The sequence below is a fragment of the Carassius gibelio genome, chromosome B1, assembly GCF_023724105.1.
Source record: "Carassius gibelio isolate Cgi1373 ecotype wild population from Czech Republic chromosome B1, carGib1.2-hapl.c, whole genome shotgun sequence".
NCBI lineage: Eukaryota > Metazoa > Chordata > Actinopteri > Cypriniformes > Cyprinidae > Carassius > Carassius gibelio.
Window position 1 is genome coordinate 35,612,739 of NC_068396.1, and position 26,343 is coordinate 35,639,081.

A 26,343-nucleotide genomic window follows, 5' to 3' on the forward strand; every position below is an offset into this window, starting at 1 on the left:
ATGTCTGTGTCTGACCAACTACTGGGATGGAATACAAATGTATGTGTACAAAATGTTTATGAATCCATTTTTATATTAACTGATTATCACAGACTCTTAGTGTCACTTGTATTAGATCCACTTCTACTAATTACACATTTGTTTCCTCAGAGATTAGACTCTGTACAGATCAATATTTGTGAATAATAATGAATAATTATCATCACCTATATGAAGTATAACAACCTACACCTAGGTACAGGTTAACACCTGATGGCATTTCTTCTGGGCTTTTGAGTTACAACAAATGTGTTTTAGAAACACATGGTTATAACAGCCAGAGAAAAGACTAAGACAGAAATCAAGGGTCAAGAGCCCAACTAAAGCAAACACTGATCTCTAACATGGTTACTTCAAATGAAACAATAAATCAACATCTAAACCTTAGTTCATTCTCAATAAGATCTTCTGTAGACGTCTGACAGAAATAAAGTCAGTCTGGTTATTAATAAGTGGAGCTGGTGATGCTGTTTGTGGGGTTGTTTAATCAGATCTTGAGAGATTTCATGTATTTTATTTCAGTTGATTTCATCTAAGTCTGTGTCTGAAGTCAGTTGTAGTAGTTCTTGTGTTTCTCTTTTCTTCAGTGATTCTGTTTGTTAACAGCAGCTGTTCATCACTAATTCTCAATCAGCACCCAGTTAATCGCTTAATTACTTAATTGCAATGTATATCTTCTTTCAATGAACTCAACTGAATTAAGTTCAGAGTACTCGTAACTGTTAGTTTTTTCAACTTAAATGGTTTAAGGCAATCAGTTTCCTCAAATGGTTTGAGTTAACATAACTTGTCAGGTTTGAGTGAGGCTGTGTCTGAAGTCAGCTGTTGTTCCTTTCTCTCTTTTCTTCAGTAATTATGTTTGTTAACAGCAGGTGTTCATCACTAAAGCTCAATTAATCACTTAATCACTTAATTGCAATGTATATCTTCTTTCAGTGAACTCAACTGAATTAAGTTCAGAGTACTCATAACTGTTAGTTTTTTCAACTTAAATGGTTTAAGGCAATCGGTTTCCTCAAACGGTTTGAGTTAACATAGCTTAAGGATATCTGTTTACTCAAACCGTTTGAGTTAAGTTTACTTGTCGGGTATTACAGTCAAGGCAATCGGTTTACTCAAACGATTTGAGTTAAGTTAACTTGTCGGGTTTTACAGTGAAGATATATTGTGTCTAAATGCCCAAACTAATGCTGCAGCACCAAACACTGTAGAAATATGCATTTACCGCATGCAGAATATTTCGTTTTCTCCAGATTTAATAATTTGTAATTTTGTTCTCAGTGAACATACATCTGATGCGTATATTAATTATTGCATATATAACTTTGCTGTTGGCACTGTTAAAGATCATTTTATGAGTGTTACAGCAGGATATTTAAAGGTTATTGATGGCTTCTTTTATAAAATACACGTGTGATAATAGTGATCAGAGTCAGTGTGGAGTGTGTGATGTTGTGGAGATCATCATTAGTTTGACAGTCTCAGTTACTCACCTGTTACAACATTCAGATTCACTTCAGTGTAGAAATCTACTTTTCCATAAATATCAGTCCCACAGTAGTAAATGTCAGAATCCTGTTCACTCAGATCACTGATGGTCACAGTGAAAACTGTTGCACTTGTGTCGTCATACAGAGAGAATCTTCCATCATTCACCCATTTATCTTTAGTATTAGTCCTGATTCGGTCTGTGCACACTGACCACTCTCCTCTACAAAAATACTTGTTATTGTCTGTATATCCTCTATCATATCTGCATGTGATGCTGACTCCTCCTCCTGAATATCCTGTCACACTGATGGAGCTCAACACACCTACAACAAACCAGCATTAAAACACTTTCATGTGTTATAGCACCTACAAATAAATTAACTGTTCGACATCAGTTGAACAATATGAACTGAAGCTAAAGACTAAAGTCTGAAGACTGTCTTCATTGAATCTGTGCTGTTTTTAGTGATTTACTCAATGATTAGTGTTCAGACTCTCACCAGGAATCATCAGCAGAGTGAAAGTCCAGATGATCTTCATTCTTCTCTCTTCTTCAGTGATCTTCTCTGTTGTTAGTAGATTCAGTTCTTCTGAAGCTCTCGATGTGTGTTCAGATGAGTTTTACTGTTTTCTGTTCATGACTTCAACATGAACTGCTGAATGTGACGGAAAGTCGCCCACTTCCTCTGATAAAAAAAGTAAAATAAAGAGGGAAGTATATGTTTTTTTTTTTTTTTTTACAAATGCTGTACATGGAGATGCAGAACTCACAGACATCAAACTAATTTTGTTATTTCACAGGGATTTCGACAAAATTATTCTATTTCGAACACTTGAGATGGAGATCATTTATTTATATGTATATCATGATGATTATTGATTGTTTTTTTTTTTATTGTGAGTTTTTTATGTGATCACCAGTAGATTCATTCACAAGAAACACTGAAACATTTGAAAACAGTGATTTGTTGATACTTAACACACTTCACCTTTCAATCAGACAAAGAAAGCTTTTCCTCACACTGAATCACAAGGTCACGATAAATAAGGCATGATACCACTCTTTTTATTCACATATCATTTTCCACATTCAATATTTTTTCAAAGCAGCTTTACAGAAAATCACACATTAACACGTTAAGTGTTAAATACACAAGTGACAAACTGTAGCAGAAGTTTATGTATCAGATTTGGAAGAAACAGATGAAACTCATCTGGAGGAAACTGACATTAGCTGTTTATGCAGTACATGGGTCATTTGATGCCTGGTCATCAGTAAAGTCCATCATTGTGTTACAAATGTTCTCTGCTGTGTGTCATCAGGCAGTGAGATGATTGACAGCAGAGTATTCACTGTAATCCTGATTATTCCTCAATCTAACACTGTCAGGACAGTTGGGATTCTTCTGGAAATCAACCACGGAGTAATTCAGATCCTCAGCAGATGTGATGAAGATCTGAGAGTCACCAGTGTCTTTCTGAACTGTGGCATAAACACAGTCAGGAGAAACAGAGGGGTTTGTGGGTAACTGTTTGTGAGTGTGTTTATTCTCCTCATTATCACAACCAGTGTGAGAAACCTGCAGAGAGACAGAAAACTGTTTTTATTTCATTATTAAATTAATAAATGTACTGTAAATATTAATTAATATTAACAGCTCTAGAATTATTTATCTTTTATTAATCAAAACAAAGACAATTTTCCAATCACAGTTATTGTACTAACAGTTTTACTGTTTCCAGTTGTCACATGAGAACTTCTGGAAGAAGAATCAGCGTCTGTCAAAGACAAACATTATATCAACCTCAACCTCGAATGTCTCTATTTTTGCCAATTTGTAGTTGTTTCAGCAGTACCTTTTCATTAAGCTGTTTTGAGAAAAAAAAGAATACTAAAACTGAGAATGTCAATGCACCATTTTGAAATGTGCAACATGAAAAAAATTGAAAAGAGAAAAGTCTTTTAAAGAAAGTGAAATGAGTTTTACTGTGCGACTGACGCCTCCTCCAGAGAGTCACGGTCACTATCAGAATCACAGTGAAGATCAGAAGCAGAAGCACAGACACACTGATGATCAGAAGAGAGCCTGAAAACACCAGAGATTCACTCAATCACTCTCAAGAGCAAAACTGACCGACTGACAGAAAACAGTGAGTCTGTACCTGTTATAGGAGACACAGATGAGACCAGTGGAGAGTCACCTGATGAGGAAGATGAAGATTAAGAAGATGATGATGATCTGTGATAGTTTGTCTCTAAATCACAGAAGAGGCAGTGTCACTAGCAAGAAAAGAAAATGTTTTTTTTTTTTTTTTTTCTATTACACTTCCCTTTTCTCACAGACTCTGAATGTCTTTCACTCCTTTCTGAGCAATCAGGAATGTCTCACACACAAAACCACAAAGAAACAACTTGTGCTTTTCAGCAACTTTACACTCTCAGGAAGAGTTTTAAGTAGATGTAAGCAATGATCCACGGCTAGGTGTGGATGAAACTATTTTAGCCAAACAAATGACAGCCATATCACCCTGGAGCCCAAGACCGGTTTCCCACTAAGCTAAGCAGGGCTGAACCTGGTCAGTACCTGGATGGGAGACTCCTGGGAAAACTAGGTTGCTGCTGGAAGAGGTGCTAGTGAGGCCAGCAGGGGGTGCTCACCTGTGGTCTGTGTGGGTCCTAGCGCCCCAGTGTAGTGATGGGGACACTATACTGTCAATAAGCACCGTCCTTCGGGTGAGACGTTAAACCGAGGTCCTGACTCTCTGTAGTCAGTAAAAATCCCAGGATGTCTTTTGAAAAGAGAAGAGGTTTGACCTCGGTATCCTGGCTCAATTCGCCCATTGGCCTCTGACCATCATGGCCTCCTAACAGTCCCCATATCTGCTGATTGGCTTCATCACTCTGTCTCCTCTCCATCAGTAAGCTGGTGTGTGGTGGGTGTTCTGGCGCAATATGGCTGCCGTCGCATCATCCAGGTGAATGCTAGACACTGGTGGTGGATGAGGAGATACCCCCTGACTATGTAAGCGCTTTGAGTGCCTAGAAAAGCGCTATATAAATGTAAGGAATTATTATTATTATTATTATTATTATTATTATTATGATTAAATTACTGATGCAAAGCATAATCACATGAAGACCAAAATGGAAAAGATAAAGTTGCCACTTTCATAAGGTGTTTGAACACAATTTTGTGGCCACAGTGTGTGAGGACAACCAGCCTATAATGGTAAAAATCCAACCACTGATTTTTTTTTTTTTTATAATCCCAATAATTCATGAACGGTCTCGCCACACAAGCAGTTCCAGGTTTCTCACTACTGTAAAAAAAAAAAAAAAAAAAAAGTTGCGTCAACTTAAAAAAATAAGGCAACTTATTGCATGCGCTTTTTTGAGTAAACTTAACAAAGAGGACCAAAGTCCACCCAACTTAAAATAATAACTTAATATCACAAGTTGTCACAACATAAATAGTCATGTTAACCTAAAAAAATATCAGAACAGATTTTTTTTGTTCATTGAACACAAGGCCTATTATCTACATTTAGCTCACGCTTTTGTCCAAAGCGACTTGCAATTGCTATATATGTCAGAGGTCACACAACTCTGAAGCAACTAGAGGTTAAGTGTCTTGCTCAGGGACACATTGGTCTCTTACAGTGGATTTGAACTCGGGGTCTCTCACACCAAAGGCATGTGTCTCATCCACTGCACCAACACTACCATCTATAAAGTTTGTGTCCAAAGCACAAGGACGTACCAAGTCTTGTATATTAACTTCTTTACTCAATGCATTTTAGACTGAACTCAACACATGGTACATAATGCATGTTAAATAAATCCAATGTTAATTATACGTTAATACGTCAGCAGTCTTGTGGCATGAAGTCACATCTATTTAACATTTTTGTTTGTTTTTAAAGGAACTATTACGTGAAAATTACTATATTGCATATTTTAACATCAACCTAATCTACCGGGCAAAGTTACGTCCAGTGGACGTCTTTTTATGTCTTCTGTACGTCCGATATAGACGTTCACAGATCCTCCTTACAAGGTTCTGTGACTTTATTTCTGTCAGACACCTAGAGAAGCTCTTATTGAGAATTAACAGAGGTTTACATGTTGATATTTGATTCATTTGAAGTCACCATTGTGGTGATCAGTGTTTGGTTTAGTTGGGATCTTGGTCCAGTTACTTCTTGTGTTAGCTTGTCTCTTGCTGCTGTAACGGTTTATTTTAAAACACTGTTTTTGTGGCGAAGAAAGACAAAATTAAATGAGCTCTTTGTTGGTAATGAGAAAGTCATCACATAATAAGTATTTGAGATCATAAAACAAGTTTTGGTTGATATTTTTAAAAGGCACCAAGAGCAAAATACTTATTTAGGTGATGGACAAAATGAATGCGTTTGAAATAATTTTAGTAAAAGGGTCAAGTACACACACAGACTTCTAGATTTAGCATATGCATCACAACAACGGTGACAAACAAAAGAGCTCCATAGCACAAACTCATCCTTATTTGTTCTGATTGTCACCACTGATGTGATGCATATCCAAAATCTTGATGTCTGTTTGTGATGACTTGACTGCTTTTCTAAAAGTAAGTACATTATTTTATCTTTAAGGTTTCTGTTCATAAAAATAAATCCATAGTTACAACAATATGTTAACATTTTGTTTTGCTATAATTTGTCACCATTGAAAGCAAGATGTGTACACAAGAAGTAACTGGACCAAGATCCCAACTAAACCAAACACTTTCCACCACAGTTGTGACTTCAAATGAATCAAGTATCAACATGTAAACCTCTGTTAATTCTCAATAAGAGCTTCTTTAGATGTCTGACAGAAATAAAGTCACAGAACCTTGTAAGGAGGATCTATGAACGTCTATATCGGAGGTACAGAAGACATAAAAAACATAAAAAAAAAGAAATCATAAAAACATTCTGTCTCCTCAGTGGACGTCTTTTAAACGTCTGCAAAGACATAAAAATGTCCACTGGACTTAACTTTGCCCAGTGGGTTAGGTTGATGTTAAAATACGTAATATAGTAATTTTCACGTAAAAGTTTGTTTAAAAACAAACAAAAATGTAAAATACATGTGACTTCATGCCACAAGACTGCTGACGTATTAAGGTATAATTAACATTGGATTTATTTAACATGAATTATGTACCATGTGTTGAGTTCAGTAAAGTAAGTGAGTAAAGAAGTTAATATACAAGACTTGGTATGTCCTTGTGCTTTGGACACAAACTGTCAAAAATATAAAAAAAGTTATTTGACCCATGCTATGGTCTTTTATTTATTTAGACTCTTTGAATAATATATAAAAAAAATTGTGTATATTTATAGGTGTTGGTGCGGTGGATAAGACTCATACCTTTGGTGTGAGAGAACCGGGTTCAAATCCACTGTGAGACACCAATGTGTCCCTGAGCAAGACACTTAACCCCTAGCTGCTCCAGAGTTGTGTGACCTCTGACATATATAGCAACTTTAAGTTGCTTTGGACAAAAGCATCAGCTAAATGTAGATAATAGGCCTTGTGTGTTCAATACAAAAAAAAAAAAATTCTGATATTTTTTTAGGTTAACATGACTATTTATGTTGTGACAACTTGTGATATTAAGTTATTATTTTAAGTTGGGTGGACTTTAGTCCCCGTTTTTAAGTTTACTCACAAAAGAAAAACGCTTGCAATAAGTTGCCTAAAGTTGACGCAACTTTTTTTTTTTTTTTTTTTTTTTTTTTTTTTTTTTTTACAGTGCATAGTCATTGAAAGTCCCGCCCATGTGTGATGCTCTCTGTCCTATTAGCATATACACAGACCTGAGTGAGATGCAGCGATACACCATTACTGCTCTCTTGCTGTAGCTTCTGGAGATACAATGTCAGCGCCAAAGAGCCATTAAAAGTGTTGTGTGTTGGGATGCCTCAACGAACATAAGAATCTCCGTAGACCGCTGGGGACACGGTGGTTAACTTCAATTTGGAAGAAAATGTCCCAGAATAAAAAAAAAAAAAAGGGCTATACATATATATATATATATATATATATTATTTTTTATTTTATTTTTTTCCTTAATTGTGGTTTGTTATTTTATATGGGCTATTATATAGTTCTGTGATAAAATAGAATAGCTTCATTAGGATTACACTAGTGTGCTGATATTGTGGAGATCATCATGGGTTTGAGAGTCTCAGTTACTCACCTGTTACAACATTCAGGTTCACTTCAGTGTATGAATCTATGTTTCCAGAGATATCAACGGCACACTGGTACGTCCCAGAATCCTGTTCACTCAGATCTCTGATGGTCACAGTGAAAACTGCTGCACTTGTGTCGTCATACAGAGAGGATCTTCCAGAATCAACCCATTTATTTTTAATATCCGTCTTGATGAGGTCTTGGCATCCTGGAGACTGTCCTTTACAAAAATACTTGTTATTGTCTGTATATCCTCTATCATATCTGCATGTGATGCTGACTCCTCCTCCTGAATATCCTGTCACACTGATGGAGCTCAACACACCTACAACAAACCAGCATCTTAATACAACACTCTGGTTATGTTAATTACAAGGCTTAAATAAGGCAAAAGTTCAAATGCTTTCATAAGTTCCGTCAGACTCTCACCAGGAATCATCAGCAGAGTGAAAGTCCAGATGATCTTCATTTCTTCTCTCTTACACAATGATCTTTTCTGTTGTTAGTATAGTCAGTTCTTCTGAAGCTCTCGATGTATGTTCAGATGAGTTTTAATGTTTCTTTCCTGGTCACATGTTAAACATGAACAGATAAATGTGACTTCCACTATATATCTGCCACAGATAGAGAGGGAGAGAGAATAATAAAGCGGGAAGTGAAAATAAAAAGATTGACACATATCCAATCTGCAGCGTTTAACTACACGTCTCTGATTGTTTCAGTTTTACTGGTCTATATATCACAGTGAGATAGTTACACTTTAAAATCCCCTATATTTTTCATTCATTATTTACATTCTTATTTAATTTAATAAACATAATAACATATGTAATAATTTTAGACATAACAAAAAGTGAATTCACGTTCATAAAACTAGTCACCTGTTGAATAAAACTCGTCGTATTTGTTTGAATGACTCTTTTGCTCTTTGAGTTTCTTCAGTGAATCTGGTCTTCACAGGGAGGGACAGCCTAACCTGATTTTACCAAGTGAGACATGTTCCTGGGACAACATCGTTGTTGACCCTGGAACAACATTGTGATTAACCAATCAGATTTGAAGAACCAGTTTATAGATTTTGTGAAGTTTATGCTTAAAATCAGTGTTTGCTGCTTGTACTTCAGTGTCATTCATCTATCATTTCCTCTGATTTTAGGGATTACTCATGGTTAAGGTTAGGTTTAGGTGTAGGGATATGGTTAAGAATATATTTTTGGAGTAAAATGTTGTTCCAGGGTCAACAAAATATGTTGACCTAGGAACACATCGGACTTGGCAAAATCAGGATGTGCGGGAGGGACATCAGCAGAAACATACTAACACATCAGATTGAAACATAAGTGAAAGAAGAAATGAAAGTGTTAAGGACTGAGAGTCCAGCGGCTCCCTCTGGTGTTCAGATGATGTTCAGCACCACGGACAGTGACTCATATTCAACACAACCAGAGTCTGTCCAGATGGTGACATTACACCTCATAAAACATAATGCAGAATAACTGACCTTCAGGAGCTGTTTAACTGAAACATAAACCAAATCATGATACAGTTTATGAGGAGAGACCTGAGCTGCTGCTGCTGAGTTTGTAAGAACAAGAGCATTAGTTACTGATCCGGTTTGATGCTAAAACAATAATGCTGTATTGTTGTAAAGAAAACTCATCCTTTATTTTGTTCACAAATACATGCCATGTTTTTAACATTGAGAAAATGACATAAATCCCTTCAGCAGGTGCAATGGTTGTGTTTACCGAGCAAATAAATTAAAAACAGCAGATCGCTAACATATATTTACTGTATTCACTGGCTCATAGCTGCATGTAATGACAGACATTAATGTAAAGACAGATAATAGTTACAGGAACATCATTAGGACTGTCTGTGTCATTCAGACACTCAGTGGATGATAATGACTGAAAGACGTGGACTTCTGCGATGTTAAAGTGTGAACGCTGTTGGGCGAATCAGAAGGGTTTATTCTGGAGTAGCATAGATTGTATTAGTAGAATCAGAAGGGACTGTGGGAAATTCTGGATTAACATAGATTGCATTAGTAGAGTCAGAGGGGTTTGTGGGTAATTGTCTGTAACTATCTTCAGTTTCCTCGTAATCACAATGATAATGGGCAGCCTGGGGAGAGAAAGAGCTTTTACATATTTAATAATAAATCAGCCGTTCAATAATCAGGTACTACGATTAGTTATACATATGATAAAAACAAAAATCTTTTTTTATTTTTAAATCACATTAATTCTGCTAACCGCATCAATGTTTGCTGGTGTACAGTGAGATGAGGAATGAGCGTCTGTCGAAAATAAGCAGATGAACAAAATTGTATACCCATGTGGACCATATCACATCTCAGTGCATTTATTACACTTTTAAAGAAAGTAAAATGAGTTTTACTGTGCGACTGACGCCTCCTCCAGAGAGTCACGGTCACTATCAGAATCACAGTGAAGATCAGAAGCAGAAGCACAGACACACTGATGATCAGAAGAGAGCCTGAAAACACCAGAGATTCACTCAATCACTCTCAAGAGCAAAACTGACCGACTGACAGAAAACAGTGAGTCTGTACCTGTTATAGGAGACACAGATGAGACCAGTGGAGAGTCACCTGATGAGGAAGATAAGGATGAAGAAGAAGAAGATGATGATGGTGATGATGATGGTGATGTAGATATTCTGTGACTGTTTGCATCTAAAACACAGTAAAGTATCAGTAAGTGGGCGTGCTAGAAATGTATATTTTCTCACTTACTGATACTTCACTTCCTGTTAAAGGCGCTGATGTTTTTCACACATTGCTGAACCATCAGACATGCTGACACCCCAAACCACAAACTGCCAACTTGAAATAAAAGCATATAGAGATGCTGGTTTGTTTCATCAGTACTGACCAGTAACATTGATGAGGACTCGTGCGATGAAGCTCTTGTGTCCTGGATCAGACTGAACTCCACACCAGTATTCAGCTGAATGTTGTTGAGTCACATGACTGATGATTCCCGTCAGGAGCTGCTGCTCTCTGTCATCATACAGCTGCATCTGTCCCTCAGCGCTCCATCTTCTGCTCTCCTTCACAGACGTCTCTTCAGCACAGAGATCAGATCCAGATCTCCTGCAGACAAACTTCACATCAGCACTGTGGGATTGTGGGTATCTGCAGCTGATGTTCACAGATCCTCCTGCAGCAGCGGAGAGACTGATGCTCTTCTGACAACAATCAGCTGCTTGAGAGACAAATCAAGTTCACATTAAACACCAGATTCATCAGTTCAGCACAGAAACAGATGCATGAAACTGTAGTCTTCAGAAACTTTGACTGTAATCTTATATTCTCCAGAATCGTTCTCATTCAGTTCTCTGATAAACAGACGTAAGAGACGAGCAGATCTGTCATCATGAACAGAGAATCGACCGTCATGTGTCCATTCTGCTGCTCTGTCAGTGTTTATTAGAGTAAAACATCGATCTGCTCCAGTTTTACACACATCTCATGTTGTGGAGATCATCATTAGTTTGAGGGTCTCAGTTACTCACCAGCTACAACGTTCAGCTTCACTTCAGTTTTAGGATCATATTTTGCATAAATATCAGTCCCACAGTAGTAAATGTCAGAATCCTGTTCACTCAGATCTCTGATGGTCACAGTGAAAACTGCTGCACTTGTGTCATCATACAGAGAGAATCTTCCAGAATCAACCCTTTTATTTTTAGTAGTAGTCCTGATTTGGTCTTTGCACCCTGACCACTGTCCTTTACAAAAATACTTGTTATTGTCTGTATATCTTCTATCATATCTGCATGTGATGCTGACTCCTCCTCCTGAATATCCTGTCACACTGATGGAGCTCAACACACCTACAACAAACCAGCATCTTATACAACAATCACATATTTATATGAGAATGAACTTTCAGTTTGCTTTTAAAGTTTTTCAGAGTGAGTTCATGAGCTGAAGTGAAAGTCTGTGCTGTTTCGAGTGATTTACTGAGTTCAGACTCTCACCAGGAATCATCAGCAGAGTGAAAGTCCAGATGATCTTCATTCTTCTCTCTTCTTCAGTGATCTTCTCTGTTGTTAGTGGATTCAGTTCTTCTGAAGCTCTCGATGTGTGTTCAGATGAGTTTTAATGTTTCTTTCCTGGTCACATATTTAACACGAACAGATGAATGTGACAGAGACGCCCAGTTCCTCTGGGGTGGGTTAAAATAAAGAAGGAAGTGAAACTGGTACTTCACACACAATTGACATGAAGCTGGAGGACACAGACAAAATAGACATATGTATAAAGCTTATTATAAAAGCAGAAAAAATATTTCCTCAGAATTAATTAAGGTTTCAAACTGTTTAAGAGTTGAATAAACAGTTTCTTGAGTGCATCACATTGATTATAGAGACAGTAACATCTGGTGGACAGACATGAAAACAGCAGCAGCTCTTACTGAGATGTTATTCACATTCAGCTGGGGCTGATTATATACAATGATTTGTTATTGCATTTTTTATGTTAGATTTTAATTGTATTGCTAATTGCGTTCTTCAGGTAAAACATACAGAATATAACAGAGAGACTAAATTAATCTTTGAGAAAAGAACACAATCTGTGATCAATATGAAATTAAATGAACATACTCTTGCACTGGACAGAACTGGTTTATTTGTTCAGTCTGACGGAGCTCCACATAATAACAGTGTCTCAATCCGTGTTGTGAGTTTATGATCATCTGTCTGCCAGTGTTTGAAACTTTACTGAAAACAGTATTTTGTGATTAAGCTTGATTTTGAAGTTATTAATGCTAAAATGAACACTTCACTTCTTAAAAGAATGACAGTTTTACCTCAGACTGAATCTAGTCTAAAAAAAAGACTAATATCTCTCGAAGTAAAGTAAGTTGTTAAAAGAGTCATATTTGTTTAAATATTGCTTTTCACATTCAATGCTGTTTCAAAGCAGCTTTACAGAAAATCACATATTAACGTCTTTAGCCTTAAATACACAAGTGACACACTGGAAATCAGAAGAAGAAAAAACTACATTAAATGTTTACATATCAGAAGAAACATAGATCTCATCTGGAGGAAACTCTGATGTTACAGTCAATGTGTATTTGCTAAATATGATCTGTTCACACAGTGTGAGTGTCATTTGATGATCAGTGTTTATTTCAGACACTGAATAATGAACATCTCAGACTCCTTTAAAATAAATCAGGTTCTGACACACATTCTGTGCAGAGAAGATTCAATCGATGATGATGATGATGATGATGAAGATGATGATGAAGATGGTGATTATGATGATGATGATGAAGATGATGATGAAGATGATGTTGATGATGATGATGATGATGATGATGATGATGATGATGAAGATGATGTAGATGATGATGATGATGATGATGATGATGATGATGATGATGAAGAGGATGGTGAAGAGGATGGTGAAGATCGTGATGATGTTCTTTCTGTAACATCTGCAAATAAAGCAACAAAACAATTAATTTTCTACAGGCTGGTTTCTCACTCAGATCTTGAGTCACGTGTCTCATGGTAAATATAAGGGTTGCTGATGTCATTGACTACCCAGAATTCATGTTTGCTGATACAGAGACACTCAGAAACCATAAGCTGTCTGTTTGAGTTTCTGTGGCTGAAGCCTGTGGTTTCTCAGTGAATAATGAGCAGACTTGAACTAGTTAAAAGCTGCAACAGCCAACACTGTAGAAATAATAAATGACCAGACAGAAAACTACAAACTGGACTTCTAGAGTCCAGATCTAGAAAATACTGGACATTTCAAGAAAGAATTGAAGAATAAAACACAGAAACACTGTCCTCTGCTTTACTCTGTGTACAGTTTCTCACTGAGCAGAACAGCAACATTATTCTACACAAAACTGCACTTTAACCTGCAGAGACTCTAATCATAAACCTTTAGAAGGAAACTTCCTCTTTTTATCTGTGCTTTGTGGTTTTTCTTTGTTGAATAGACAGAGCGTGTAAAAATAATATTTCTCATACAAACCTCACTGATCACTTTCTTTACAGAGACAACCAACATGAAGACACACTGTGATCTGTTTAATAGAAGTGTAATGTCTCCTTCCTCTAATTGGGAACTTTATGGGTGACTCCCAGGATCTTTAATATGATGGGTTGTATTAACATAAATTTGTAATGCTATCTATTTCATGCGTATACCTCAATATAGCAGGTATAATGAATTACTCACCACAAAAAAAAAAAAAAAAAAAAAAAAAAAAAATACTTTTTATATTTAAATCAGACTTGAATTTACTGGAATGTCAGCAATAGACAAAAATGAATAAAAAATAATACATTATATATTCTTTAAAAAAAATTTAATTAGCAGTCGACGGTATCAAGGGTAAAAAATAAAGAATGTTTCCAACCCAATAGATTAAGTTCCTAACTGACAAATAAATAAATATCCCCTATACTTTCTGTCTGTGACACACTTTAAGATAAACTCAAACTTCGCGATCACATTAAACCAGTAACTCAGTTCAAAGTACACTCTAATATATTCGAGATGAACTACAAAGCAAACGTTTTTATACACAATGCACACTTTCAGAGAGTTGTCTCATCTCCCACCTGTCCTTTCTCTCTCATCACGTCCCGCCTCTCTTTCATATCCTTTTATGTGATAGGTTATTATTCACAATGTGTCCAATCACATTATAAAGAAAATAATAATGACAGATCCAGCAGTTTAGGTTTAGCCTGATTACATCAGACTTCGTACTTCCGTACTTCAATTTCATTTCGCGTCTGTACTCAGTCGCAGATAGCGTACTATTTCACAGTTTACATAGACGCAAAGCGCCAAGTTTAAGATTGTAGTTTAGGTTAGGGAAATCGAAAAAGACAGCGGACATGGAGACACGCTATTCGCTCTGTTGTGGAGAATATTACCTGCATTTTCCAACTGAAGCCCGAACAAGAAGAGTGTTTGTTTCACATTTTGAATGGAGGTGATGTTGTGGCCCTAATCCCGAGTCCCGAGAGGTTTTGGGAAAAGTTTAATTTATCAACTGTTACCGATTGTCAGCAAGAAACTGGGGAGGCCAAAGCCCAGCAAGGCGATACATTTGATTGTGTCCCACTTGGTTGATCTCATGGAGGATCAGGTTAAAGAGGCAGTGAAACCCGCTCGATGGTTTTGTTTTCACAGCACACCTGTGTTTACAGTGGAAGTGTGAGGCAGCTGAGCCGGCGCATAACACACCTCATAACCAAATGTTATGTGATTGGCTTGTGGGTAACCAATCATTTTAAACTTCAGACAAGACACCCCCCCCCCAACCTAACTTTACACAGTTTTACACCCTTGTCTTAATCAGAAACCCATAATAGATTCCCACATGGGCTACAGAAGCTAGCTGTGATTTTAAATAACATTAAATTGAATATGAGTGAGAAAGTCATCTGTACCAGTAACTCTGACGAGGACTCGTGTGATGAAGCTCTTGTGTCCTGGATCAGACTGAACTCCACACCAGTATTCAGCTGAATGTTGTTGAGTCACATGACTGATGATTCCCGTCAGGAGCTGCTGCTCTCTGTCATCATACAGCTGCATCTGTCCCTCAGCGCTCCATCTTCTGCTCTCCTTCACAGACGTCTCTTCAGCACAGAGATCAGATCCAGATCTCCTGCAGACAAACTTCACATCAGCACTGTGGGATTGTGGGTATCTGCAGCTGATGTTCACAGATCCTCCTGCAGCAGCGGAGAGACTGATGCTCTTCTGACAACAATCAGCTGCTTGAGAGACAAATCAAGTTCACATTAAACACCAGATTCATCAGTTCAGCACAGAAACAGATGCATGAAACTGTAGTCTTCAGAAACTTTGACTGTAATCTTATATTCTCCAGAATCGTTCTCATTCAGTTCTCTGATAAACAGACGTAAGAGACGAGCAGATCTGTCATCATGAACAGAGAATCGACCGTCATGTGTCCATTCTGCTGCTCTGTCAGTGTTTATTAGAGTAAAACATCGATCTCTTCCAGTTTTACACACATCTATCAAAGGATTCTGTTCTAGCGTCTTATATTTGTAGTTTATAATCACATTTTCTCCTGAATATCCTCTCACAGCACTGAGTTTTAATCTGTTAAACACAAATTCTGGCAAATTATCACTCAATGAACACAAATCTGGTCGCTTAAGTAGAAAATATCTGCTGCAGCATTAATGCATGCAAGTTTATGAACTATGAGTGTAAATATTACATTAAAATATAAAATTTAGTTACTTAGAAGTTATTTATTATATGTTAGAGGATTACATCTTTGAGTCACAGTAATCAGAGTCAGTGTGGAGTGTGTGATGTTGATGATCATCATGGGTTTGAGAGTCTCAGTTACTCACCTGTTACAACATTCAGCTTCACTTCAGTTTTAGGATCATATTTTGCATGAATATCATTCCCACAGCAGTAAATGTCAGAATCCTGTTCACTCAGATCACTGATGGTCACAGTGAAAACTGCTGCTCTTGTGTCATCATACAGAGAGAATCTTCCAGAATCAACCCATTTATCTTTAGTATTAGTCCTGATTTGGTCTGTGCACTCTGACCACTGTCCTCTACAAAAATACTTATCATTTTTCTTATATTTTTCCTCATATCTGCATGTGATGCTGACTCCTCCTCCTGAATATCCTGTAACACTGATGGAGCTCAACACACCTACAACAAACCAGCATCTTAATGCAACAATCACATATTTATATGAGAATGAACTTTCAGTTTGCTTTTAATGTTTTTCAGAGTGAATTCATGAGCTGAAGTGAAAGTCTGTGCTGTTTCGAGTGATTTACTGAGTTCAGACTCTCACCAGGAATCATCAGCAGAGTGAAAGTCCAGATGATCTTCATTCTTCTCTCTTCTTCAGTGATCTTCTCTGTTGTTAGTGGATTCAGTTCTTCTGAAGCTCTCGATGTGTGTTCAGATGAGTTTTAGTGTCTCTTTCTTGGTCACATGACACACATGGTCAACATGAACTGATGAATGTGACATAGACGCCCAGTTCCTCTGAGAGAGAGAGAGAGAGAGAGAGAGAGAGAGAGAGAGAGAGAGAGACAGAGAGAGAGATAGACAGAGAGATTAAAGATAATATCAATAAGGAAGTTTAAGTGAGACTCTGGACAGTGCCATCTGAAGGACACACATGTAAACAACAGAAACTCTATAGTAACTATAAAAATGGCAAATTTTTATAAAATGTAAAATTGTAATTTTCACTTTTGATAATTGTCCAAACATATTAAAATCTATAGAAATCTAATACTTACTTTAGACATTAAATATATATTTCTGGTTGAATGAAATTTGGCCTTTTTTTCAAACAATTTGGCCTCTGGTGTTCAGATGATGTTCAGCACCATGGACAGCGACTCAGATTCAACACAACCAGAGTCTGTCCAGATGGTGACATTACACCTGATAAAACATAATGCAGAATAACTGACCTTCAGGAGCTGTTTAACTAAAACATAAACCAAATCATGATGCAGTTTATGTGGAGAGACCTGAGCTGCTGCTGCTGAGTTTGTAAGAACAAGAGCATTAGTTACTGATGTGGTTTCATGTTAAAATAATAACACTGCATTATTATAAAGAACAATCATCCTTTATTTTGTTTCTAGTTATATACAACTAAACACACATAAAATACATTATTTCAAATACAATGTTAATAAAAAAATGAGAAAACATTACAGGTTGTGTTTACTGAGCAAATAAAGACTAAAACAGTTGATCAATAACATGTACAGTATTTACTGAGAGCTCTGGCTCATAATTGCATGCAATGATAGACATCAATGTGAAGACAGATAATTTACGAAGGAACAACATCAGAACCATCTGCGTCATTCAGACCCTCAGTAGATGATGATGGAGCAACTAATCAGAGGGGTTGGTGGGTAATTTTGAAGTAGCATAGACTGTTTTAGTAGAATCAGGGGGGGTTCTGGGTATTTGGGCAATAGCATAGACTGTTTTAGTTTCTGTATCTGGATCAGTGTGAGGTCTGGTGTTTGCAATTTCTTCATAAACCAAGCCGGTTTGAGGAACCTGCGAAAAGAATGAGAACTTATTCACAGTTCTCGAGGTTCCAAGATGTCGCAGCAGGATTATGATCATATTAATGCAAACACATTATTATCAAGCACACTGATTTTACAAACCGCTTCACTGTTTCCTGTTCCGGGTTTGGGCATTTTAGAGGGTGAATTAGGGCCTGTAAAACAAACACTATACTACATATATATACTATACTACATGAATATAATAATCTTTCACATTCATGCCCAACATTTGAGATTTTTAAAATGTATTTTGTATTTTTTTTATATAACACTGCACATCACTTATTTTATATTTAACCCTAAATCTAGCCTTAACCCATGCAGTGTCTTGTTTTGACCAGCAGGGGGAAACAACATCTTTTCACCTACTCATTATTTCTCTGACAGCCATGCAAAATACACTTACCTATAGGATTATTAGGAACGCTTGTTCAATTTCTCATTAAAGCAATTAACTCATCAACCAATCACATGGCAGTTGTTTCAGTGCATTTAGGGGTGTGGTCCTGGTCAAGACAAACTCCTAAACTCCAAACTGAATGTCAGAATGGGAAATAAAGGTGATTTAAGCAATTTTGAGTGTGGCATGGTTGTTGGTGCCAGACGGGCTGGTCTGAGTATTTCACAATCTGCTCCGTTACTGGGATTTTCACTCACAACCATTTCTAGGGTTTACAAAGAATGGTGTGAAAAGTGAAAAACATCCAGTATGCGTCAGTCCTGTGGGTGAAAATGTCTTGTTGATGCTAGAGGTCAGAGGAGAATGGGCCGACTGATTCAAGCTGATAGAAGAGCAACTTTGACTGAAATAACCACTCGTTACAACCGAGATATGCAGCAAAGCATTTGTGAAGCCACAACACACACAACCTTGAGGCGGATGGGCTACAACAGCAGAAGACCCCACCGGGTACCACTCATCTCCACTACAAATAGGAAAGAGAGGCTACAATTTGCACGAGCTCGCCAAAATTGGACAGTTGAAGACTGGGAAAATGTTGCCTGGTCTCATGAGTCTCGATTTCTGTTGAGACATTCAGATGGTAGAGTCAGAATTTGGCGTAAACAGAATGAGAACATGGATCCATCTTGCCTTGTTACCACTGTACAGACTGCTGGTGGTGGTGTAATGGTGTGGGGATGTTTTCTTGGCACACTTTAGGCTCCTTAGTGGCAATTGGGCATCGTTTAAATGCCACGGCCTACCTGAGCAATGTTTCTGACCATTTCCATCCCTTTATGACCACCATGTACCCATCCTCTGATGGCTACTTCCAGCATGATAATGCACCATGTCACAAAACTTGAACATGACAATGAGTTCACTGTACTAAAATGATCTCAACCCAATAGAGCATCTTTGGGATGTGGTGGAACGGGAGCTTTGTGCCCTGGATGTGCTTCCCACAAATCACCATCAACTGCAAGATGCTATCCTATCAATATGGGCCAACATTTCTAAAGAATGCTTTCAGCACCTTGTTGAATCAATGCCACGTAAGGCAGTTCTGAAGGCAAAAGGGGGTCAGACACAGTATTAGTATGGTGTTCCTCATAATCCTTTAGGTGAGTATACTTGCACTATTCTGATCAATTAATTACTGCACTGTAAAAAATTTTGCCGTTAAATAACAGTAATTTTCTGGCAGCAGGGGTGCCAGTAAAGTACTGTTAATTTACAGCTCTTAACCATTAATTTACCACTCTTATTTTTTAACAGTATTTTAAAATAACTCCACTCCCACTGCTTCAAACAGTTCGAGTTTTTAAACTAGCATTCCTACGATGTTAGTACTAGGAACTTATTTCATTTGAGTCCACTGAGAAGGAATATTTCTTACACTTAATGTGCAGTAATAAAGTAACTAAATACATGACTTTTATTCAAATCACTGCAGCTCATTGTCAGCTATAGCACACATGTATGTGCTGAAGTACTTAACACAGAGATCATCACTGAATCAGCGACTCCACATTTACTGTGTTTATATAAAGCAGCAGAAGATCAGAATTTGTGGCTCATCATTGACTGAAGCACCGGCTCTACTCTACAGCACAATGGTGAACAACAAAACTACATTAAACGATCTCTCTTGTGCAAACACACATTAATACAGTCGAGTTCAGTATTTTCTCTCATTATCAGTGTATGACTTTGCCTAATTTTTTTTCTATGGATGTTCACAAATATTTTAGTTAAATTAACTTATTTTTCATTTGGTAAATCTGACGTTTACATTTTACAGTATATTACTGTTTTTCCTTGACTTGACGGCAAGAAACTGTAGAAAAACACTTTTTTTTTTTGCTGGCAACCATTAATTTACGGCAAGAAACAGTAGAAAAACAGTTATTTACTGGCAGCAGGGGTGCCAGTAAATAACTGTTTTTCTACAGTTTGTTTCCTGTAAATTAATTACAGTTTATTACTGTTAAATTATGTTTCATTCTGTTTTTTCTTCATCTTAAATCTTTAACCCTTTAAACCCCACAAGAAAATCCTCAGTTTTAAATGAACACTTATAATGTGTGCACACTACAGAGTGTTAGAGTAACACTGAATCAGTGAAGTTAATGAGATAATTCGGTGATTAATTGATGATTGAGCATTAGTGATTAACACCTGCAGAATCACTGAAGGAAAGAGAAACACAAGAACTACAAATGACTTCAGCCACAGCCTTAGATGAAATCAACTGAATAAAAGAATACATCAAATCTCTCAAGATCTGATTAAACAACTACTAAAACAGCTTCACCAGATTCACATTACTAACCAGACTGACTTTATGTCAGATGTCTACAGAAGAACTTATGGAGAGTTAAATAGGTTTAGGTGTTTTTTTCACTACCATGATGGAGATCAGTGTTTACTTTAGTTGGGCTCTTGAACGTGACTTTTCAACAACTAAGGTTTTTTTTTTTTTTTCATGCTGTAACAATGCACCTTTGGAACCTGTTATAGCAAAACAAAAGTACACAGAAGAAAAAAAAATCTGATATTGTTGTTTGTCTTGATTGACAAGAACAAATACTATTATTTCTGATCTAATCCTGTGTCTCTTCTCTTATTGAATATTGATACTACAGCATAAGAAGGAACACTGCTGAGACTTAAGTTATGAAAGACTGTTAAGAAATTTTCACTCATAAAAAAAAAAAAAAAAACCTTTGGTGAAATTTAGACAGAAACATCAATAATCAGCATATGAATCACAACAATGGTGACAATCCACAATATAAATAAACAGATAAGTTCTGAACATCACAAAACATGCTACTAAAACTTAAGACAAAAGCAAAATTATAAGCACATAAGAATTCAAGAAAATAAGTGAACAATTCAGGGGCATAATTTATTCATGCCGCAATGCATGCTGGGAGTCATGGATGAGTTTTATCCTGTGCTGGTACCCAGCATGCATTGCATCATGAACCTTTTGATTGTCACCATTGTTGAGATTCATATGCTGATTGTTGATTTCTCTCTTTGAGTGTTGTTGGGACTGCTGCCCGAAATACTTTTTAACTAAAATTAGTCGTTAAATCCATAAATACTGGTTATCACACTACTTTTCAATCTTACTAAATTGAAGTGTCATTCACTCAAATATTTCAACACCAAATTGATATTTGATTATTATAGCAACACTTTAAGTCAGTCTAGTAGATCATGCCTGTTAGAAACAACCATAATCACTTGACTATCAAAATTAATACTGCTGTAATAGATGCATCATAAAGACACAAATACAGCAATAAAACAAAATGTAAAGTGTAAAAGTCAATGGTCAGGAGCCCAACTAAAGCAAACACTGATCTCCACAATGGTGTCGCTAAACGAAACAGTAACATTATCATCTAAATCTCTTTAATTCTCAATAAGATCTTTTGATCTCTGTTCTCTGATCTGACAGAAATAAAGTCAGTCTGGTTAGTAATGTGTGAAGTTGGTGAAGCTGTTTGTTGATCGTTTAAATCTTCAGTTGATTTCATCTAAGGCTGTGGCTGAAGTCAGTTGTATTTCATGTGTTTGTCTTGTTATGTTTTTTTTTTCTTCAGTGATTCTACTCATTAACAGCAGCTGTTGATCATTGTCTGAATTCACTCATTAGTGTTCATTGTCTCTGTCAGGTGGACTATATTAGTAAACTCATGTAGGGAATAGTGAATGAGGGTGTAGGGTGTGATTTGAAACACAGCCGCTGAGTGTCGAATTTGAACGTTGTTAATTTACGATATATAGCAGCAGGCTACTTCTCGAAAACGATGAATATTACCCAGAATGCACTGTTTTAGTGAAAAACAGTATTTTACTGTCGAAATTTGGCCGTTTTTTTACAGCGATTTTTAACAGTGTGTGACAAACCTGTAAAACTTTAACAAACGACATGCAAAGAAAGTTGTTGAACTAGTTTAAAACAACAAAAGGAAAGAGTTTGACCTTGAGTTTTACGCCTCATGCAGTAAATCATTGTGAATGACACGAGACCATTGATGATCAGAACCGCAGCCACAGACAGACCGATGGTCAGAGACAAACCTGAGAAAACACCAGATCAAAACATCAGCTGTGATCATCATCGTATCCAGTGAATCTAATTTAACCAATTATTAATTATTAAGCTCAGTTACTTTTAATCAAGTTACTGAGACAGACATCTGGATAGTTGGAGGATGAAGGAAGAGCAATCGAGCACAGATCTATAGATAGCGTTCATTGGCGCACAGGACTCCTCTTGGGCCAATCAGCACCTATGTTTTGGAGCATAGTACGTACCCGCCATGAAACAAGGAAGAAGTGCTTGCCTTGCCGACTGACTTGACCACCATGGATCCGGCTGGGACAAATACGGTAATCACAATTTATTTTTTCACGATCTAACGATCTTTTGTTTAATGTTGTTAAAGCTGTAGCTATTTTGTAGAAAACGGGGAAATTACATCTTTCTCGAGACATTGCAAACACTAGCTATTATCCCACATTTTTGTGGTTATGTACTAGCTCTGGTAACAACATCTTTGCCTGGCGTTCATTATTTCTAAGCGTTTTCCTCTTCCTCTCTCTTGTTGCCACCAAGTATACTGGTCATGTCTTCAGGGTGATTATTTACGATAACTACTCCCCGTGATTGTCATTGTCAGGGTACTGTTTACTGAGAGGGAGAGAGAGTAGTAAGCTTATATGTCTCGTTGTGTTTTGACAGGGAGACAACTCCAAAGTTTTCAATTCAATAACATTTTTCTATTGTTGTCTTGTTTTCTATTATAAATATATCTACCAATTGTGCAAGAAAAATAATATTTTATTTTATTTATTTATTTATTTTTCTTTGGAAAACAAGACATAATATCTGTGTCAAGTAAAAGCATCTCATTCAAGTAAGAAAGCAATCTAAAAACACAGTTATATATTACCTAAAAGTGAGTAACTTAGATTAGGAACAGGCGTGTACATTTTCAAATAAAAAAGATACAACTACACACATTTCACTCACTGATACAGATATTAAAACAAAAATATTACAAGTATGTATATCACATATAATAGTAATATAAATCTGATTACTGTATTATTTGTATTCAAGTTAATGCAGTACTCTGAATAACGTTTATGCATGAATAATGCTATTCGTAATGATTAGAATTGTGTTAAAGATAAAATTGGCAATTTAACCAAATTGAATTTCAATTGCATGTTTTATCAACAGACACTGTAAGTTTTAGACCATAACATTTCAACTATTTCCAACTACTTATATATATAATAAAGTATATAAATCAATCAATAATTCAACTAAAAATGTAAATAACTAATTAGGCCTACCTTTCATTGGATCTTGGAATAGGTTGGTTGCTGTGACTTCTGTGGTTGAAGAAACAGTGTTTCATGTTAAATCACATTCTTATTCTTATTCTTATTATACATTTTATTTTTATCATCCCATCAAGATCGCATTTGTCTACATCTACAATATCCATACCTTACCGCTGGTGTACACGTAACATTTAGCCATAAGTGCACGAAGTATCCAGGTTTGGCATGTTATCTATGGCAACTAAATGTGATTTGAGCTCTCACTGCAGCTAAATTTTCAGCTGATCTGAACTTACTGTTGACTAATAATGTCTATCTTAGAGCCAGGGTTTACCCTTCAACATGATATGTGCACCAAACTGATAAAAACAACAGATAACAGGGTCCCACTTTATATTAGGTGGCCCTAACTACTATGTACTTACATCAAAAAATAAGTACACTGTACTTATTGTGTTCATATTGTATTGTAAAACACTTTTGCTGCTATTGAGGTGGGATAGGGGTAAGGTTAGGGAGAGGGTTGGAGGTATGGGTAAGTTTAAGGGTGGGTTAAGGTGTAAAGTATGGGTCAACAGTGTAATTATAAATGTAATTACAGAAATTAAATACAGATGTAATTACATGTCTTTTTTTTTTTTAAATATAAGTACAATGTAAAAATATGTATGTACACAATAAGTACATTGTACTAAATTATTAATTAAAATGTAGTACATAGTAGTTAAGGCCACTTAATATAAAGTGGGTCCGATAACAGTATCTTTTGTTACATGTTTCTAGACATTTGCACCTGAGCTGAATTACAACAAAACAATTTTCTGAGTTGAACTTGTTTCACAATGAATGCACTTGAATGAGAAAACTGACTGAGAAAACAGAAACTTTTTATAAAGGCTTAATTATATAATTTATGTCCAAATTAACACAAATAACAGCATTGATGATGTTTTAAAATAGGTTAAATGCAACTGGGTTTCTCACCTAATACAATGGTCTGATTCACTTCTGTGCACTCTGACCACTGTACTTTACACAGATACTTGTCTGTGTTATTGATATCAAGTGTGCATGCCATGTTGACTTTATTCCCTGAATTTCCTGAGGTCATGGTACCTACAAAACAAACCAATATTAAGTGACATAAATTTTTCTCATGAAGTTTAAATGTGATCAATATTCATGATTCGTACCAGGAATCATCAGCAGAGTGAAAGTCCAGATGATCTTCATTCTTCTCTCTTCTTCAGTGATCTTCTCTGTTGTTAGTAGATTCAGTTCTTCTGAAGCTCTCGATGTGTGTTCAGGTAGTGTTTCTGTATATTAACCAAAATAATAATAATAATCAAATAAAAAAAGAACAAACTGTACAGAAGAAATCCAAACACAGAACTGCTGACAAATGTATGTTTTCCTGTGTGCTCAACAAGTCATGAGTTCCTCTTTGTTTGAGAAAAAAAGAAAACATTTGTCGGTGACATGAAGCAAGTCAACACACTTCTCACACTTTCACTTTACTTCCCTTCTCCCGTCATATTCAAATAGCTTCAGTTTCCACATTCAGTTCTGCAGGAACAAATAAAATATAATCTAACATTTATGATTACACAAACATATTTACCTGATCTGCAAATATAAAACAAATGAGGAAACACATCAGTAATGTATCAGGAGCCAATAGCACTAAATAATAAGTGAAACAGTACAACAGAGGTTTCATATAAAGTAAAAATGTGTTTAATATTGCACATGAATTAATTTGTCCATAAACTGTAGGTTTGCATGTATTATGACTTGAATCTGGATCCTGTTAAACACAGATGAGACACAAAGCTGTGAATCTCTTATGTGTTTTCATTTGTTTTTAGGTTTTTCTGAGTCTGTTTCCTTATATAGATATTCAAATGCACTTTGTCCTGTATGCAACTTCAGTGTTGAGAGCTGCTGCCTGGCCATGAATGCAACTGTTCAACTATGCAAAATACATGGAAAATCCATAATAAGATGAGCCACTGCCCTCATTTCACATGAACAAACAAATTTTTATACAAATAACATCAGTAATGAGTATTAAATAACATACAGCTGCAAATATGCTCTGAACTTTAGATGCATCTACAAAAGTTAACCTCTTTAAGAAAGTCAAAAGACCGTCTACATTTATTGTACAATAGAGAGCCAGAGAGCGAGACAGAGAGAGATGCATATATATATATATATATATATATATATATATATATATATATATATATATATATATATATATATATATATTTATTATTTATTAGTATTGTTTACATATATGTTCTTCTGTGTCATCTGCACCACAGGCATGCACTGTTTCTATGTGTATTTAGCTTTGATTGGAAAGAATAGAGCGCATCCTTGTGGCTCTTATGATACAGAAGAGCATACCAGCATACAGAAAAGAAATGTAGTCCAGAATGTGGACTGTTTTTATGGAGCCTTTCTATTGGTTATATATATATATATATATATATATATATATATATATATATATATATATATATATATATATATATATATATATATATATATATTCAACAATTGAATAATTTCAACAAAGTGTTGTTCTTTAATTTTGCATTCATCAAATAATCCTGAAAAAGTTAACATAA

The 26,343-nt window shown here is 36.1% G+C and overlaps 3 protein-coding genes across 11 annotated transcripts in view; 1 reads left to right on the plus strand and 2 right to left on the minus strand.

The window, feature by feature from the left end:
- Window positions 1-8,779, minus strand: part of LOC127949475 (uncharacterized protein DDB_G0271670) — a 44,470-nt gene extending 35,691 nt beyond the window's left edge. Inside the window, exons 1-2 of the mRNA XM_052546815.1 lie at window positions 8,635-8,779; window positions 8,183-8,367 (exon numbers count right to left, since the gene is read on the minus strand). Coding sequence (XP_052402775.1) covers window positions 8,183-8,222 — 40 coding nt within the window. The 5' untranslated portion in view covers window positions 8,223-8,367; window positions 8,635-8,779. The remainder of the gene's footprint in view (window positions 1-8,182; window positions 8,368-8,634) is intronic.
- The window catches only part of LOC127949439 (B-cell receptor CD22-like), a 336,416-nt gene that overhangs the window by 106,256 nt on the left and 203,817 nt on the right, over window positions 1-26,343 (plus strand). The window lies entirely within an intron of this gene.
- Window positions 2,610-25,068, minus strand: LOC127949497 (polymeric immunoglobulin receptor). 9 transcript variants are annotated; one of them, XM_052546866.1, is made up of 8 exons: window positions 17,089-17,209; window positions 16,632-16,828; window positions 16,163-16,483; window positions 15,218-15,547; window positions 10,332-10,454; window positions 3,519-3,617; window positions 3,257-3,309; window positions 2,610-3,110 (listed from the first exon to the last, which is right to left on the minus strand). In XM_052546866.1, the coding sequence occupies exons 2-8, from the start codon at window positions 16,669-16,671 to the stop codon at window positions 2,850-2,852; spliced, it is 1,227 nt and encodes a 408-aa protein (XP_052402826.1). In that variant the 5' UTR covers window positions 16,672-16,828; window positions 17,089-17,209; the 3' UTR covers window positions 2,610-2,849. The 9 variants fall into 9 exon arrangements, with proteins under 9 accessions (XP_052402826.1, XP_052402828.1, XP_052402830.1 ...); XM_052546868.1 differs by lacking the exon at window positions 10,332-10,454 and adding an exon at window positions 3,694-3,732 and having other exon boundaries at window positions 15,218-15,550; XM_052546870.1 differs by having other exon boundaries at window positions 10,332-10,370; window positions 15,218-15,550.